General features: G+C 50.5%; 2 protein-coding genes across 3 annotated transcripts in view; one reads left to right on the forward strand and one right to left on the reverse strand.

The window, feature by feature from the left end:
* Window positions 1-14,140, forward strand: part of SCAMP5 (secretory carrier membrane protein 5) — a 28,469-nt gene extending 14,329 nt beyond the window's left edge. The window contains exons 2-9 of the mRNA XM_025390271.1: window positions 2,150-2,199; window positions 4,055-4,108; window positions 4,927-5,055; window positions 9,176-9,332; window positions 10,459-10,560; window positions 10,986-11,127; window positions 11,384-11,718; window positions 11,755-14,140. Coding sequence (XP_025246056.1) covers window positions 4,102-4,108; window positions 4,927-5,055; window positions 9,176-9,332; window positions 10,459-10,560; window positions 10,986-11,127; window positions 11,384-11,578 — 732 coding nt within the window. The 5' untranslated portion in view covers window positions 2,150-2,199; window positions 4,055-4,101 and the 3' untranslated portion in view covers window positions 11,579-11,718; window positions 11,755-14,140. The remainder of the gene's footprint in view (window positions 1-2,149; window positions 2,200-4,054; window positions 4,109-4,926; window positions 5,056-9,175; window positions 9,333-10,458; window positions 10,561-10,985; window positions 11,128-11,383; window positions 11,719-11,754) is intronic.
* The window catches only part of SCAMP2 (secretory carrier membrane protein 2), a 551,928-nt gene that overhangs the window by 178,496 nt on the left and 358,491 nt on the right, over window positions 1-14,941 (reverse strand). The window lies entirely within an intron of this gene.

Here is a 14,941-nt window from a genome sequence, read left to right on the forward strand (position 1 = left end):
TCCTCTGCTTTTTTTTTTTTTTTTTAAACTTAATATATCCTGGAAAGCATTCCACAGCAGTTTACTGAGCTCATCTTTATTTTTTTTTAATTTATTTTATTTTTTTTGAGACATGGTTTCACTCTGTCACCCAGGCTGGAGTGCAGCAGCGCAATCTTGGCTCACTGCAACCTCTGCCTTCTGGGTTCGAGATTCTCCCACCTCAGCCTCATGAGTAGTTGGGATTACAGGCTCATGCCATCATGCCCGGCTAATTTTTGTATTTTTTTGGTAGAGATGGGGTTTCACCATGTTGGCCAGGCTATTCTCAAACTCCTGACCTCAAGTGATCCTCCTGCCTTCGCCTCTGAAAGTGCTGGGATTACAGGTGTGAGTCACCGTGGCTGGCCTCTTTTTTACATCTGTGTAATACTCTATTGCATGATGCATCTTGTATATTTAAATAGTCACATTTAGGTTGCTTTCAGCATTTTGCTAATGCAAGTAGTGTCATGTTGAATAACGTGTGTGTTTGTCATTTCTTATATCTGGGTAAATGACTAACAGGATCAGGATTATTAGGTTAAAAGGAAAATATATTCTTATTCTCTTCCTTTTCTTTATTTATTTATTTTTATTTTTTATTTTTATTTTTTGAGACGGAGTCTCGTGCTGTCGCCCGGGCTGGAGTGCAGTGGCCGGATCTCAGCTCACTGCAAGCTCCGCCTCCCGAGTTTGCACCATTCTCCTGCCTCAGCCTCCTGAGTAGCTGGGACTACAGGTGCCCGCCACCTCGCCCGGCTAGTTTTTTGTATTTTTTAGTAGAGACGGGGTTTCACTGTGTTAGCCAAGATGGTCTCGATCTCCTGACCTCATGATCCGCCCGTCTTGGCCTCCCAAAGTGCTGGGATTACAGGCTTGAGCCACCGCACCCGGCCTCTTCCTTTTCTTTAACATGAAAGGTTTACCATACAGACTGTTGTACATCTTGCTTTTCTTAACTAATCATGTTTTTGGAGATTTTTCCATATCAGTACCCGGAGAACCTCTTTCTCTTTTTAAAATTTTTAACAGCTGCAGAGCATTTTTAAAAATAGCTGCGGAACAGTCCATTGTATGACTGTACCATTGGTTTAATCAGTCCCCTATTGATGTTATCCTTTGTTATTCAAAACAGTGCTGCAATTAATGCACCTGTGTATGGATATCATTTCCTGATTGTCTCTATCATACCCTTCTCTTTTCTTTTTGTGGTAGATGTTACTGGGTTTTTATATCTGTATTTGATCCCATATCAGAAAAGGGCCCAGAAGATTGTAATTGCCCGATCTTTTAATCAGGTCCAGAGGAATTTGACTGGAATGCTAGAAGTGTTTTTATATGTGTGTGTGTGTGTGTGTGTGTGTGTGTGTATGTTTTTCCTTTGAGACAGTCTTGCTCTGTTGCCCAGGCTGGAGTGCAGTGTTGCAATCACGGCTTACTGCAGCCTCCACCTCCCAGACTCAAGCAGTCCTCCCACTTCAGCCTCCTGAGGAACTGGGACTATAGGCACGCACCACCGTGCCTGCCTAATTTTTTATTTTTTATTTTTATTTTTATTTTTATTTTTTTATTTTATTTTATTTTATTTTTTTTGAGACGGAGTCTCGCGCTGTCGCCCAGGCTGGAGTGCAGTGGCCGGATCTCAGCTCACTGCAAGCTCCGCCTCCCGGGTTTACGCCATTCTCCTGCCTCAGCCTCCCGAGTAGCTGGGACTACAGGCGCCCGCCACCTCGCCTGGCTAGTTTTTTTTTTGTATTTTTTTAGTAGAGACTGGGTTTCATCGTGTTAGCCAGGATGGTCTCGATCTCCTGACCTCGTGATCCGCCCATCTCGGCCTCCCAAAGTGCTGGGATTACAGGCTTGAGCCACCGCGCCCGGCCTAATTTTTTATTTTTTGTAGAGATGGAATCTCACTATGTTGGCCAGACTGATCTTGAACTACTGGTCTCAAGTGATCCTCCTGCCTCAGCCTCCCAAAATGATGGAATTACAGGTGTGAGCCACTGCGCCTAGCCTGAAGTTTTTATTTTAAAGCAAACTTCTCATGGAAGTCTAACACACAGGAGATTGCACAAGTTGTAACTGTATGCTTGGAGAATGTTCACAAAATCTACCTCTGTGTATCCAGCACCCCTACCAGGAACAGATGCTGGGCCCCCAGTCGCTGCCCCATCAAGGGTAATACTGTCTTGACTTATAATACCATAGATTAGTTTTTCCTATTCCAAAACTTTAAGCAAATTTCTGCCCAGCTTTTAAATGTTGCATTGCCTTAGCACTTGGTTGTGGACCATTTTCTGCTGTTGACTATATAAAATGTCCACCAAAGTTACTGTTCTAACAAGGTGATTGCTGCTTGGTTTCCTTGGCATTAACTTGTCAATGATTACTTACCATGGGTCAACCAGGCCTGCTGCTGAACTTCCAGGAGCAGAGCATGTTTGTACATTCCAGATTCCTATAAGACGCCCTGTCCAGGTGTCCCCCAGCGTCTCATATCCTGCATGTCCATAGCACACGCTGCTTGTCCTGCCCTGGAACCTCCGCCTCGTCTCACACAGGCTTGTCATGATGGGTCTCCACCATCCACTCGGAGTTAAGTGGGCAGGGAGTCTTCCAATTGCTCCCTTTCCCCTACTCCTTAAAACCACCTCAAGACCCCTTCAAACTTGTCTCCGAAGGGTCTCAGGGAGCACAGCCTGCCCACCTTGCCTCTCTAGCCTCATCTGCTGCTCCCTCATTTGCATTCTGCTTTGGTCATAGTGGCTTTCTTTCCCTTATGATAGGTGGCTCATGCCTATAATCCCAGCACTTTGGGAGTCCAAAGCGGGAGGATTGCTTGAGGCCAGGAATTTGAAACCAGCTGTGCAACACAGCAAGACCTCCTATCTACAAAATATTTAAAAATTAGCATGGTAGCCTGTCCCTGTAGTCTAGCTACTCAAGAGGCTGAGGCAGGAGGATGGCTTGAGCCCGGGAGTGCCACTTTACCCCAGCCTGGGTGACAGAGTGAGACCCTGTCTAAGAAAAAACACAAGTGTGAAGCTCCTTCCTAGTGAGGAACTGTCCCTGTAGGATGCTTTCCCATCTGTCTGGAAGGCTGTTTTGCCCAGGGAACTCTTCTTCATTCTTCAGGTCTTTACTACCACTTGTATTTAATTTCCCTGAGGCTGGTACAGTGGTTCATGGCTATAATCCTAGCACTTTGGGAGGCTGAGGCAGGTGGATTGCTTAAGCCTAGGAATGCAAATTAGCCTGGGTAATATGGCGAAACTCAGTCTCTACAAAAAAATATAAAAATTAGCTGGGCATGGTTCATGCCTGTAGTTCCAGCTACTTAGGAGGCTGAGCTTGGAGGATCACCTGAGCCTGGGGAGGCTGAGGCTGCAGTGAGCTGAATTTGTACCACTGCACTCCAGCCTGGGCAACAGAGAGAGACCCCATCTCAAAAAAAGTTTTTTTAATTAAAATAATTTAATTTCCCTGACTCCCCAGACCAGATTAGATCACTGTGACATGCTATGTATGTTTTCACGGCAGCTGTGCTTGCCTTTTATATGATTTACTGCAGAGGTGATTGTTTCATGGGGAGAGCAGGGACCACATCTGTCTTGCTCATTCTCTCTTCCAGCACCATATAAGTGTCTTAATAAATGAACAAAGGCAAAAGGAGTGAAGGGAGGCTAGCCTGTGACCAAGGCTGAGGCTCAGTCTGTACTTCAAGGTCAAGGAATAGAATGTCACTTGGCTTTCCCTATATGGGATCCCTTCCCAGGTTCCTTTCCCATCCTTGGATGGGGTTTTCGGAGGGTAGATTTTGTACCTTGAGGCAGAGGGCAGGAGCAGCTGGGAAGATGCAGCTGGTGGAAGGGTGGCTCTGGGAGGAGGGGAGCTGCCTCAATTGTGTTCACAGTACTGTGGGAGTATGTGCTGGGTCCTGTCCTGGGGAGCTTGCTATGCAGATGGGGAGTAGAGAGGGACTGGGTTGAGTGTGGTCCGATCTCATCCTTCTCTGGCTTTTCTTTCCTTCCAGTTCAGGACAAGAGGTGTGGGCAGGCCACTGGGCCGACTGGTACCATCATGGCAGGTAAGGAGAGGGGCAGGCTGTGTGGGTAGGACATGACAGTGAGCATAGCGTGGATGGCCCTCTTCCTGGTCCCCTTATCTCCCCTAGTCTTTGGAGGCCAGGTTCTTTCCATCTTATTGTCCCTAAGCTTTCCCCACTCTCTCCACTGAGGCCTGTCTGAGAACCTCAACATGACATTGTCTAGCCCTCTGTCAGATCTTTGGTCCTAGGGACCAGGAATTGAGCACCTTGATGTCCTTGTCTTACTGTCCATCTGCCTGATTAGTGGCCCCCCTCCCCTCTGTCTCTATTGCTTTCTAATACTCTGAGGCCTTTTTTTATCTGGTTCAGAAGGCTCAGAGGTATAGAATGCCAAAGTTGGAGGGAACTTTAGGAACCGTGTAGCCCGGCCCCCACTCCAGCAGATAAACTGAGGTCTAGAGAGGGGCGATGATTTGCCCCAGAGCACAAATGCTGAATGGAGGCTGGAACCCACATCTGTAGATTCTCACGCATCCCGCTTCCTCTGCTTGGAGCTGCCCCCACTGAGAGGGTGGCACCTTGAGGCCCCGAGACAGTGTCACTCAGAATTAAAAAACAATAACTGTGGTCTGTCAAGGTGATATTGTTTTTTATTCTGAGTGACACTGTCTTAGGGCATTTGGCTACTTTGGGATCATCTCAGCTGACCTGGGGAGGTAGGGACGGCTGAGTGGGGAAAACAGAGTGGCCGGTGGCCACAGGGGCCAATAGGGCAGCACAGCCAGAGAAATGATGAGCGTCTTGGATTGTCAGGGGAAAGACTGGAGGTGATGTTGTGCAATGTGTCTCATGCACAGAGAAAGTGAACAACTTCCCACCATTGCCCAAATTCATCCCGCTGAAGCCATGTTTCTACCAAGACTTTGAGGCAGACATTCCTCCCCAGCATCTCAGCATGACCAAGCGCCTCTACTACCTCTGGATGTGTGAGTGCCATGGGATGGGGGTGGGCCAGGGTGACTGGAGGAGGAAGGAAGACTGGGCGTGCTGGGCAGCAGGATGGGGTGCCCACAGGCCTGACTGTCCTTCAGTCCCACTGTGGCATATGCGTGGACCATAAGTCTTCCCCTGCCAGGCTCCCAGAGGCTTCTTCCATGGGCCACTTCCCCAACTGGGCCTCAGTTTCCATCAACCTCCCCATCTAGGCCTCTCCTCCCTTCCTTCCCCTCCACCCTCCTTTCACAGAGCATCTGGACAGGGGTCCCTCTCTGCAGTGTAATCCCTGTCTTCTTGCTTCCCCTTTCCCTTCCACTGGAGTAACTTTCCAGGGAACATCTGAGGACTGTCAGGACCTCAGGATTCTGGATTTGGAGAGGAATCCTTCCCTCAAAACCTTATTTGTCTTGCTTTCTCTGGAAGATTGCTCAAAGAGGAGGATTCAACTGGGAGTTGGGAGCTGTGGGGTCATGTTCGCCTGGACACTGTGCTTCCCAAGCAGCAGGTTCCTCATTTGTAGGAAGAGAGTATTGGCTTGGCGATTGCTGTGATTCCATGCAGCTCTGTGTTGGGTGGTCTGTACCTGTAAGAGTCTAATGTCAGGCACAGTGGTTCACACCTGTGATCCTGGCACTTTGGGAGGCTAAGCCAGGAGGATCACTTGAGGTAAGGAGTTTAAGACCAGCCTGGGCAACACAGCAAGACCCCTATCTCTACAGAAAATTAAAAAAAAAAAAAATTAGGCCTGTGTGGTGGCTCACACTTGTAGTCCAGCTACTCAGGAGGCCAAGGCAGAGGATCCAATGAGCCTAGGAGTTTGAGACCAGTGTGGGCAACATAGCAAGACCCCATCTCTTAAGAAAACTAGCTAGGGATAGTGGCACTTGCCCGTAGTCCTAGCTACTCAGGGGACTAAGGTGTGAGGATCACTTGAGCCCAGGAGTTCAAGGCTGCAGTGAGCTATGATCATGCTACTGCATTCCACCTTGGGTGACAGAGTAAGCACCTGTCTCTAAAAAAAAAATTAAATAATCTGGAATTCTTTATTTAGAAAACCTTAGCATCAATGTTCTACGGTTTTAAGGTTGAGAGTATAAAGGCCTCATTTCTGGTGATCTGCAGCAGGTGGTGGGAAAGGTGTCTTCTTGGGAGGATGGGACTTGGCTGTGCTGAGGTTGGTTAGAAGGTACCTCTTAGGCATGTGAGGGGAAGGCAGGCTGGCTATCCTGTGCTGGGTGTGAACCCCAGAAGCCAAAGATACCCGCAGTGTGACTACAGTTGGATTCTGCTATGTGTGACATTGCCCTCAGTGAGCCTGCACGTAGCTGCCTACCTGGGCAGATGCTTGCACATGCCAGGAAGGTGGTAAAATATGCTGTCTTTGCAGCAGGTCCCCCATGGCATGGTAGGAAGAGGATGGGGCAGATAGACTCCGTTTCAAGGCCTGGCTTGGCCTTTGAGTGAAGAAGGGATCTCCTACCATGTAACCTGAGAGAAGGGGGGATGGAACAGGTGTGGGTAAGTCTGTAGATGTTGGGAAGCAAATAAAGAAGTTAACTCTGATGGCTTCCGTTTTTTCCATCAAATATGATGTAGTGGGGAGAGTGGGCTCAGGACGAGGCTATGGCCATGTTTGTAGACAGAGAGTGAGGACACTCTCCAAAGAAACCTGGCCCCTAAGATTTCTGGGCCATACACAAGGTCCATTTGAGGTTGGCTGATGTGAATTTATATTCCTGCCAGTCTTCCTCATGGGGTCCCCTTTTTTCTCAGCGACATTCAGCTCAGGTACAGATGAGAATTATGTTCATCTAGGATGAGTGTGACCAGAAGACAGGGCAGGAGAGGGAATAAGAAAATGAGTAATGAATTATGGAATCTAAGCTGGATAGGGGGAAGAGTGAAGACAGACAGAAACTGATCGCTAGAGAGAGAGGGGCTGAGCCCATGGGTATCCATTCCAGAGAGGAAGCAGAGTAATTGCAGCAGAAGTGTTTGAGCAAGGGAGCTGGGGACAGGTTGGACTAGGGAGAGATGTAACCAATGTAATAGGTTAGTGTCTTTTCTATATAAAGAGCAAATAAAATCAGTTTTTAACACCAAGCCTCCAGGAGATTTTGGGACAATGAACAGGGATAGAGGAAATACAGCTGAATGTACAGGAAGAAATGCCCACTCATTATGAGGGGCCCTGAGATGGGTGACATGGTAGTCAGGCCAGGCTTGTGGGTCACTGTCTGACCTGGACTCTGGGAACTCCCCTCCTGGGAACATCTCATCCAGAAGCTGGATTTAAGGGCTATAAATATCTCCTTAAGTCCTCACTAGGCACTCACCAGGTGGTTTACTCCCAAGGAAATGTATATAACCCTTGAGGTACTTAAGAGTTTTATTCAGAAGACAGGACCACAGATGCCTGGCTGTTTGAGGCCATGATTGAGCCCTCCTTCGTTTGTTTGTTCAGCAGGTCTTTGTGGACTTGGCTTTGTTTTCGAGGAAGGGAGTGCCCTGATGTTAGATAATGATGTGCTGCACAGACCTGGGTGTGTGTTAGTACCAGCATCACTTTTATTTGTAAATCTTTGAGGTCCCTGCTGGCCATGACTTAGTGACACTATGCCTCCTAGTTCAGATAGATGAGGTGGGGACAGAGGAGGGAGAGCCTGGGTCCTGTTCTTGGGGAACTTTTAGTCTGGTTGATGGGCTGGGATTTATATCTGGGGAAAATTGAGAGCAGCCCAGGTCAGTAGAAGGTCAGAGGGATGGGAGATGATGAGGTTGCAGTAGCAAAGGAAGACTTCTTTGAGGAGCTGGCATGAGAGTTATCTAAGAAATAGATTAGATAGCTGGGCACAGTGACTCACACCTATAATCTGGCACTGTGGGAAGCCGAGGCGGGTGGATCACCTGAGGTCAGGAGTTCGAGACCAGCCTGGCCAACTTGGCGAAGACCCATCTCTACTAAAAATATAAAAATTAGCTGGGCATGGTGGCGGGTGCCTGTAATCCCGGCTACTCGGGAGGCTGAGGCAGGAGAATCGCTTGAACCTGAGAAGTGGAGGTTGCAGTGAGCTGAGATCACGCCACTGCACTCCAGCCTGGGCTACAGAGCAAGATTCCATCTCAAAAAAAAAAAAAAAAAAAAAGAAATAGATTAAATAAAGACTGAGATTCCAAGGCCAGGTGTGGTGGCTCACATCTGTAATCCCAGCACTTTGGGAGGCCTTGGCGGGTGGGTCACGAGGTCAGGAGATCGAGACCATTCTGGCTAACAAGGTGAAAACCTGTCTCTACTAAAAAAATACAAAAAAAATTAGCTGGGCATGGTGGCGGGCGCCTGTAGTCCCAACTGCTTGGGAGGCTGAGGCAGGAGAATGGCTTGAACCCGGGAGGCGGAGCTTTCAGTGAGCCAAGATTGGCCACTGCACTGCAGCCTGGGCGACAGAGAAAGACTCTCTCAAAAAAAAAAAAAAAGACTGAGATTCCAGCCGCCAATGCCTGCCCTATTTAAGTGCAAGGTAGATGGCACAATGGCTAGAAGAGATGTTTCCACAAGGCCTTTTACTTTTCCCTTTCCATGCCCCTCTTTCGAAAGAGAAAGTGTAAGGTCGGTTTCCCATGTCCTGGACTTGGTGATTGCTGTGAGTCTGGGAGGGTGAGGGGCTGAAGCCATTCTTATAAGGACAAAAGCATTTTACCACCCTGAGGCTTTGGAGCCCTTCAAAGGGGCTTGCTGGGCAGAAGCTCTGGGTTCTGGAGCCTGTGCTCTCCAGATTTCTCAGGAGTGGGTGCTGGGGTTGTTGGGGGGCGGGGGCGGCGGTTGGTTTGAGCTCCCAGCTTGCTTTCTTACAGTCTTTACTCCTCTGTGTGTGTATGTGTGTCTCATGTGTCTCTGTATGTATTTGTTGGTACGGGTTGTGGGTCTTTTGTGTGGGTGTGAATCTGTGAATGTATCTGCATCTCTCTGTGTTTGTCTGTGCTGTTGGCCTGGCTTGATTGTGGGTCTCTGTTGTGTTACTGGTGTGTGCGTGCCCATGTCCGTGTGCTCATGTGTCTCTCTATGGGCCTGGGTGTCTGTCTCTATGTGTGCATGTGCTCCTGGGCCTGCAGTGAACAGCGTCACGCTGGCCGTGAACCTGGTGGGCTGTCTCGCGTGGCTGATCGGAGGCGGGGGAGCCACCAACTTTGGCCTCGCCTTTCTCTGGCTCATCCTCTTCACACCCTGCTCCTACGTCTGCTGGTTTCGGCCCATTTACAAGGCCTTCAAGTAAGTGGTTGGTACTAACTGCAGTGCCTAGCCGTCTCTTTGCCTGTCTCCCCTGCCTCTTCTCCATATCTTTTCTCACTTCTTTTTTTTTTTTTTACCCTCCCCCAAACTCACTTTCCTTTGTTCACCTTTGGCTCAGATTGCTAGGTAGGGCTGGGCTTGGGCTTTCTGGGGGTACCAGGTTGAGGTGAGAGGGCTGAGAGTTAGTTCCTTTCCTCCTCACTCTACCCTTGGGTAGGGGAAATACAGAGAGACCAGGCCTATTTTTTCTTGTGTCGTCACCTTCCTCGGGCAGCTGCATGTTAAATTTTGCCTGTGGGGCTGCCTGTCTTGGTGGAGCTGCCCATCCTAGTACCTGTGGGGCTAGCCGACTTGGTGCCAAGGACACCATCTATCCATGTGCCAATGGAACCAGCCAGCCATGCAGCATGGACGCTGTTCATGTGCAATGAGGTCATCCAACTGTGTGCCAAAGGGAACACCCATCCACGTATCGGTGGAACTTGCTGTCTCGGTGCCAGTGGGTGTCCACCTAGTGCCAAATGGCATTTTCAATCTTTGTGCCCATGTGACTATTCATCAATGTACCAAGGCTATCTGTCTTAGTGCCAGTAGAATATCCATCTCAATGCTAATGGGGCCTTAAATCTCTTTGTGCCAATCAGGCCATCTATCTAAGTGCCAATTAGCTACTATTTTGGTGCCAATAGGGTGTCCATTCTAGTGCCAATGCGATTTTCTATCTCTGAGCCTATGGGACCATCCATCCATGTACCAGTGGAGCTAGCTGTCTTGGTGCCGGTGTCCATCCCCTTGACAATGAGACTGTTTATTCCTGCCTCAATGGAGCCATCTATTTCTATGCCAATAAGCCGTCCATCCATGTAACAGTGGGTGGTCTGTTCATGAGGAAATCCCTCCCTGTGCAATGTTGCAACACACAGGTCTACCATGTGGAAACTTGCAAAGATGTATGGGTAAAACTATCCCATTCTGACCTCTCAATTAAGGCCTTTAAATGTCTTCTGTCCATTACGCACTTAAACTTGGAAGGGCTTGGGGGCCTTGAAGGCAGGGAAGCCCTGGCCTTCTGCCTAGGTGACGGGAGCCACCTCCTCTGCCGCAGGACTGACAGCTCCTTCAGTTTCATGGCATTCTTCTTTACCTTCATGGCTCAGTTGGTCATCAGCATCATCCAGGCCGTGGGCATCCCAGGCTGGGGCGTCTGGTAAGAGGCAGGGGTGTGGCCTGGGGCTGGAAGGGGTGGCACTGCGGGTGTATCTTTTGCGTACCTTTGTGTGCTAAGCTGCCTAGCCTATGGGGCCTGAGTGACATGGGTTGTTGGGAGAGTGAGAGGATTCGGGATAGTGTAGTAGTACAGCCATAGCATCAGAGGGAAGGAGAACCTGGCAGTGGTTTCTTGGGGGCTGAGGGGTGTCAGGGATTATGGGAAAATCTGGGGAAAGGAAGTGTTGTATCTGAAGAGCACCTCTGAGCCACAGGGAAGGGGTCTTCTTGAGCCACTGACACAGGCCCTTTGGGTATCAGTAAGATGGTCCCTCTGCATCCAGTGATATGTTTCCTCCCTGTGACAATGAGATGGTCCCTTCCTCTGGGAGAGGGGCTCCTGGGCACCGCTCATCCTGCCCGCAGCCCCACACTGGCCTCTTCCTGCAGCGGCTGGATTGCCACCATCTCCTTCTTCGGAACGAACATTGGCTCGGCGGTGGTGATGCTAATTCCCACTGTCATGTTCACAGTGATGGCCGTCTTTTCCTTCATCGCCCTCAGCATGGTACGTGGTCCCCTCAAGGGTGAGAAGGTGGCTTAGGGAAGGGGCTGTGTTCTGAAACAAGCCCTCCTCCAAGTTACAAGAGGATCCTGAGGTCTTCCAAGAGACTCACTCTGGAATGGCCTGCAGGACTCTCCTACAGAGGCATGCATAGGGAGGGAGCACTGTTTTATTTTTTTACAGATGGGTCCCATCTATTTCCTGGATGGGCTGTCTTTTTTCTTTGATTAACCCTTTCTTATGCTCTTTTTTCCTACAGGTTCATAAATTTTACCGGGGAAGTGGGGGGAGTTTCAGCAAAGCTCAGGAGGAGTGGACAACAGGGGCATGGAAGAATCCACACGTGCAGCAGGCGGCCCAGAATGCAGCCATGGGGGCAGCCCAGGGTGCCATGAATCAGCCTCAGACTCAGTATTCCGCCACCCCCAACTACACATACTCCAATGAGATGTGAACCAGCCACACCTACCAGGTGGCAGGGCTGGGGCCATTGGGACAGGGGGCTCAAGCCACATCATCATTTGTGGTGACCAAGCAGGGTTCCCCCTTTCCTTTTTCTCCTTCCCTACTTTGTACAAAGGACCAGAGTTTTATATATATATATATATATACACACACACACACACACACATATATATATATATATGTATATGTCTGTCCCCCGGCCCCCAACCTTTGTATTCTGCTCTTGGCACTCAGCTGTGGGCTGCACGTGGAGCTGTCCCGTGCGGTGGTAGCTGTGTCCGTGTCCCCTCGTGAAATAGTGTGCAGTGGAGGTCTCTTGTTGTGGTGCTAGATGTGTGTTTAGAGCTAAACCAGCCCCCACCCCCATCCTCCACCTGCCCCTCCTGCCCCTTGCCCCTCTGACCCTGGTCCAGGGACCCCTCACAGGGCCAGGGGATGAATAGCAGAAAGACTGGCCCCTTCCTAGGGTTATAAGCTGGAACTGCTTCCACTTTCAGTCTTCCTGGGAAGCAGCAGTTTTTAGCACTCTTGGTGGTGGGTGGGAGGATGGGTACAAGCCCAGGATATTCCCTTGCTCTTCTCATCCGTCCAGGCCTCCCCTCCCTCAGCCGCCTCCTCCCTCATCTGTTCCCTAATGTCACATTCCCTGTACTATCTTCCCTTGCCCAGGGTCTGTCTGTCTCTTTCCTACGTGGCTTTTCTTTGTCTTCCCCGAGGCTGAGTATCCCAGTTTTATCTGCTCCTGAGACTGAGCCCAGATCCCCAAATCTAACTTGATTTACAGTTCAAGGAAGCTGATGAGGGAGTTGGGCCTTACCCCTGATGTAGGAGGGGCACACAGCTGGGGGTGCAGAGCCCACCTGGGTAACTGACACCCAGGGGATGGAAATGCAGGGTTTCTACTTGGGCCTGAGAGTTTGGTCTGCAGGGGCAGGCTCCTTTTTTCTCTCCCCTGCTTTCTCCTCCTTCTCTCCCCAGAGCCCCCTTGAGCCCCTCTGCATATGTCCCTCTGCCTCCTCCCCATACCCCCAGCTGCTGTAGCTTGATTCTCCTACCCTGACCGCACCATGTGCCAGGTGGCATCTGCCTTACTGCCTTCCCTGAGGAGTTGGGACATGCTGGGAAGTTGTCAGATGTAAAGGCACAGCTGGAGCAGAAGGCATGTCAGTAATGATTGGTTCCTGGGGAAGGTCTGGCTGGCTCCAGCACACTGGGGCATCTAGGTGTCTCTCAGTGACTGTTGGATTCCTGGGAGCAGTAGCTGTTCTGTTTGGATCTGGTAGAAGGGACAGGGGCTCAGAGGGCTAGGCCCAGAGGGAAGGTCAGAGGAGAAGGCAGGCAGGGCCCAGTGAGAGGGGAGCATGCCTTCCCCCACCCTGACTTGCTGTTGGTCACAGGGCAGTTCTGGGCACTTGAACTCAGGGCCCAAGCAGAAGCACAGGCCCAGTCCTGGCTGCAAGCACAATGGCCTGAATGGGATTTCAGGTTAGGTGGGGTGGGAGGCGAGGCTCTCTGGCTTTAGTTTTGTTTTGTTTTCCAAATCAAGGTAACTTGCTCCCCTCTGCCTACAGACCTTGGTCTTGGCTTGTCCTCACCCAGTCAGAACTCCCTAGCACTTTCAGGAGAGTGGCTTTAGGCCCATGGGGCTGTTCTATTCCAAGCGGTATAAGAACATGGCTGGTAGAGGCTCCAGCTGTGTGCAGGGCCTGAAGGGGAGTGGGTTCTCACCCAAAGAGCATCTGCCCATTTCCCACCTTCCCTTCTCCCAACAGAAGCCTGCCTGAGCTGTTTGGACAAAAATCCAAACCCTGCTTGGCTACTCTGGCCTGATTTCAGCTTGGAACCCAACACCTAGGCTTCCAGGCCACCCTGAGCCAGGGGCCTCCGGAAGTTCTCTTCCTGATGGTCCTTTAGGTTTGGGCCACAAAATATAATTACCTCTCCTCTCTCCCATTTTCTCTCTAGGGAGCAATGGTCGCAGTCCCTGGTACCTGAAAAGGGACCCTAGGTCTAGGCCCTTCTTCCCTTTCCCTTCCTCTCTCCTACCCGAGACCTTTGGCTCCCTTTTCCTTCTCTCTCTGGTGGCTCCAGGAGGCCTGTGATCTAACTCCCTGCTTAGCACCCATGACCTGTTGGATGTTACCTCCAATCAATATCCTGTCCTACCTGCCTCTTTGGCTCAGACCTATATGGCCACGCTCTGGCTCTACCCTTGGGAAAGCCTGATCCTGGTGTGTGGCCCAGCTTGTTCAGGCCCTGGGATGCTGCATCTCCAGGCAACTATGCACTCTCCCAGGGAGGGAACCAGTATGAGAAGTGGGGGCAGGGCACACATTCATCTTTGCAGGAAGGTCTGGCCTGGGGTCAAGTGGAGGAGGGCCCAGGGCAGTTCTGGGGTCCCAGTGACCTGCTTTGCTATTCTCCTGGTGCCGCTGCTGCTCCCTATTTCTGGAGCTGGATGTTCCCCAGCTGGCAGTTGAGCTGCCTGAGCCAATGTGTCTGTCTTTGGTAACTGAGTGAACCATAATAAAGGGGAACATTTGGCCCTGTGTGTTCTGCTGTGCCATGTGTCTTCCTGTGGGCTTGCGTGGAGCCTCACGGCAGGCTGTGGGGCAGGGGCATGAAAGTATGGGGGCTGGGTGGGTCTGTGGTCTGTCATTCCTGGGATCTAGAGCTATACGACCCTGTGTGGCTCTTTATCTGATGCAGTGTTGCGTAGGTGATGAAATTGCCACCGAGGCCCCCTGCCTTGGGAGGAAGTGGAAGAAGCAGGCTTGATCGGCTGGGCGTGGTGGCTCACGCCTGTAATCCTAGTACTTTGGGAGGCCAAGGCAGGTGGATCACGAGGTCAGGAGATTGAGACCATCCTGGCTAACAAGGTGAAACCCCATCTCTACTAAAAATACAAAAAATTAACCAGGCGTGGAGGTGGGCACCTATAGTCCCAGCTACTTGGGAAGCTGAGGCAGGAGAATGGCATGAACCTGGGAGGTAGAGCTTGCAGTGAGCCAGGATCACGCCTGGGAGACAGAGCAAGACTCCATCTCAAAAAAAAAAAAAAAAAAAAAAAAGCAGGCTGGATCCCTGGGTAAGGGATGGTTTGGCTCAGATGGTCCATTGCAGCCAAGGGCAGGGGTAGAGCAGAGGCCCCACCTCAGCTCAGGGCAGGGAACCCACAGCTGCTTTAGCCACCTCAATGAATACAGAGGTTTCTGGGGCCTGTGAAGGCTAAAAAATGAAAGGGGCAGGGAAGCATGCCCAATGTGCATTCTCCTGCTGCCTTCCCTTTGCCCATTTGATGCCCTCCACCTGGATCGCTGTTGGGATCCTGTATCTAAGCTCCTGGCTGTCC

This window comes from Theropithecus gelada, chromosome 7a (assembly GCF_003255815.1).
Source record: "Theropithecus gelada isolate Dixy chromosome 7a, Tgel_1.0, whole genome shotgun sequence".
NCBI classification, from domain to species: Eukaryota; Metazoa; Chordata; class Mammalia; order Primates; family Cercopithecidae; genus Theropithecus; species Theropithecus gelada.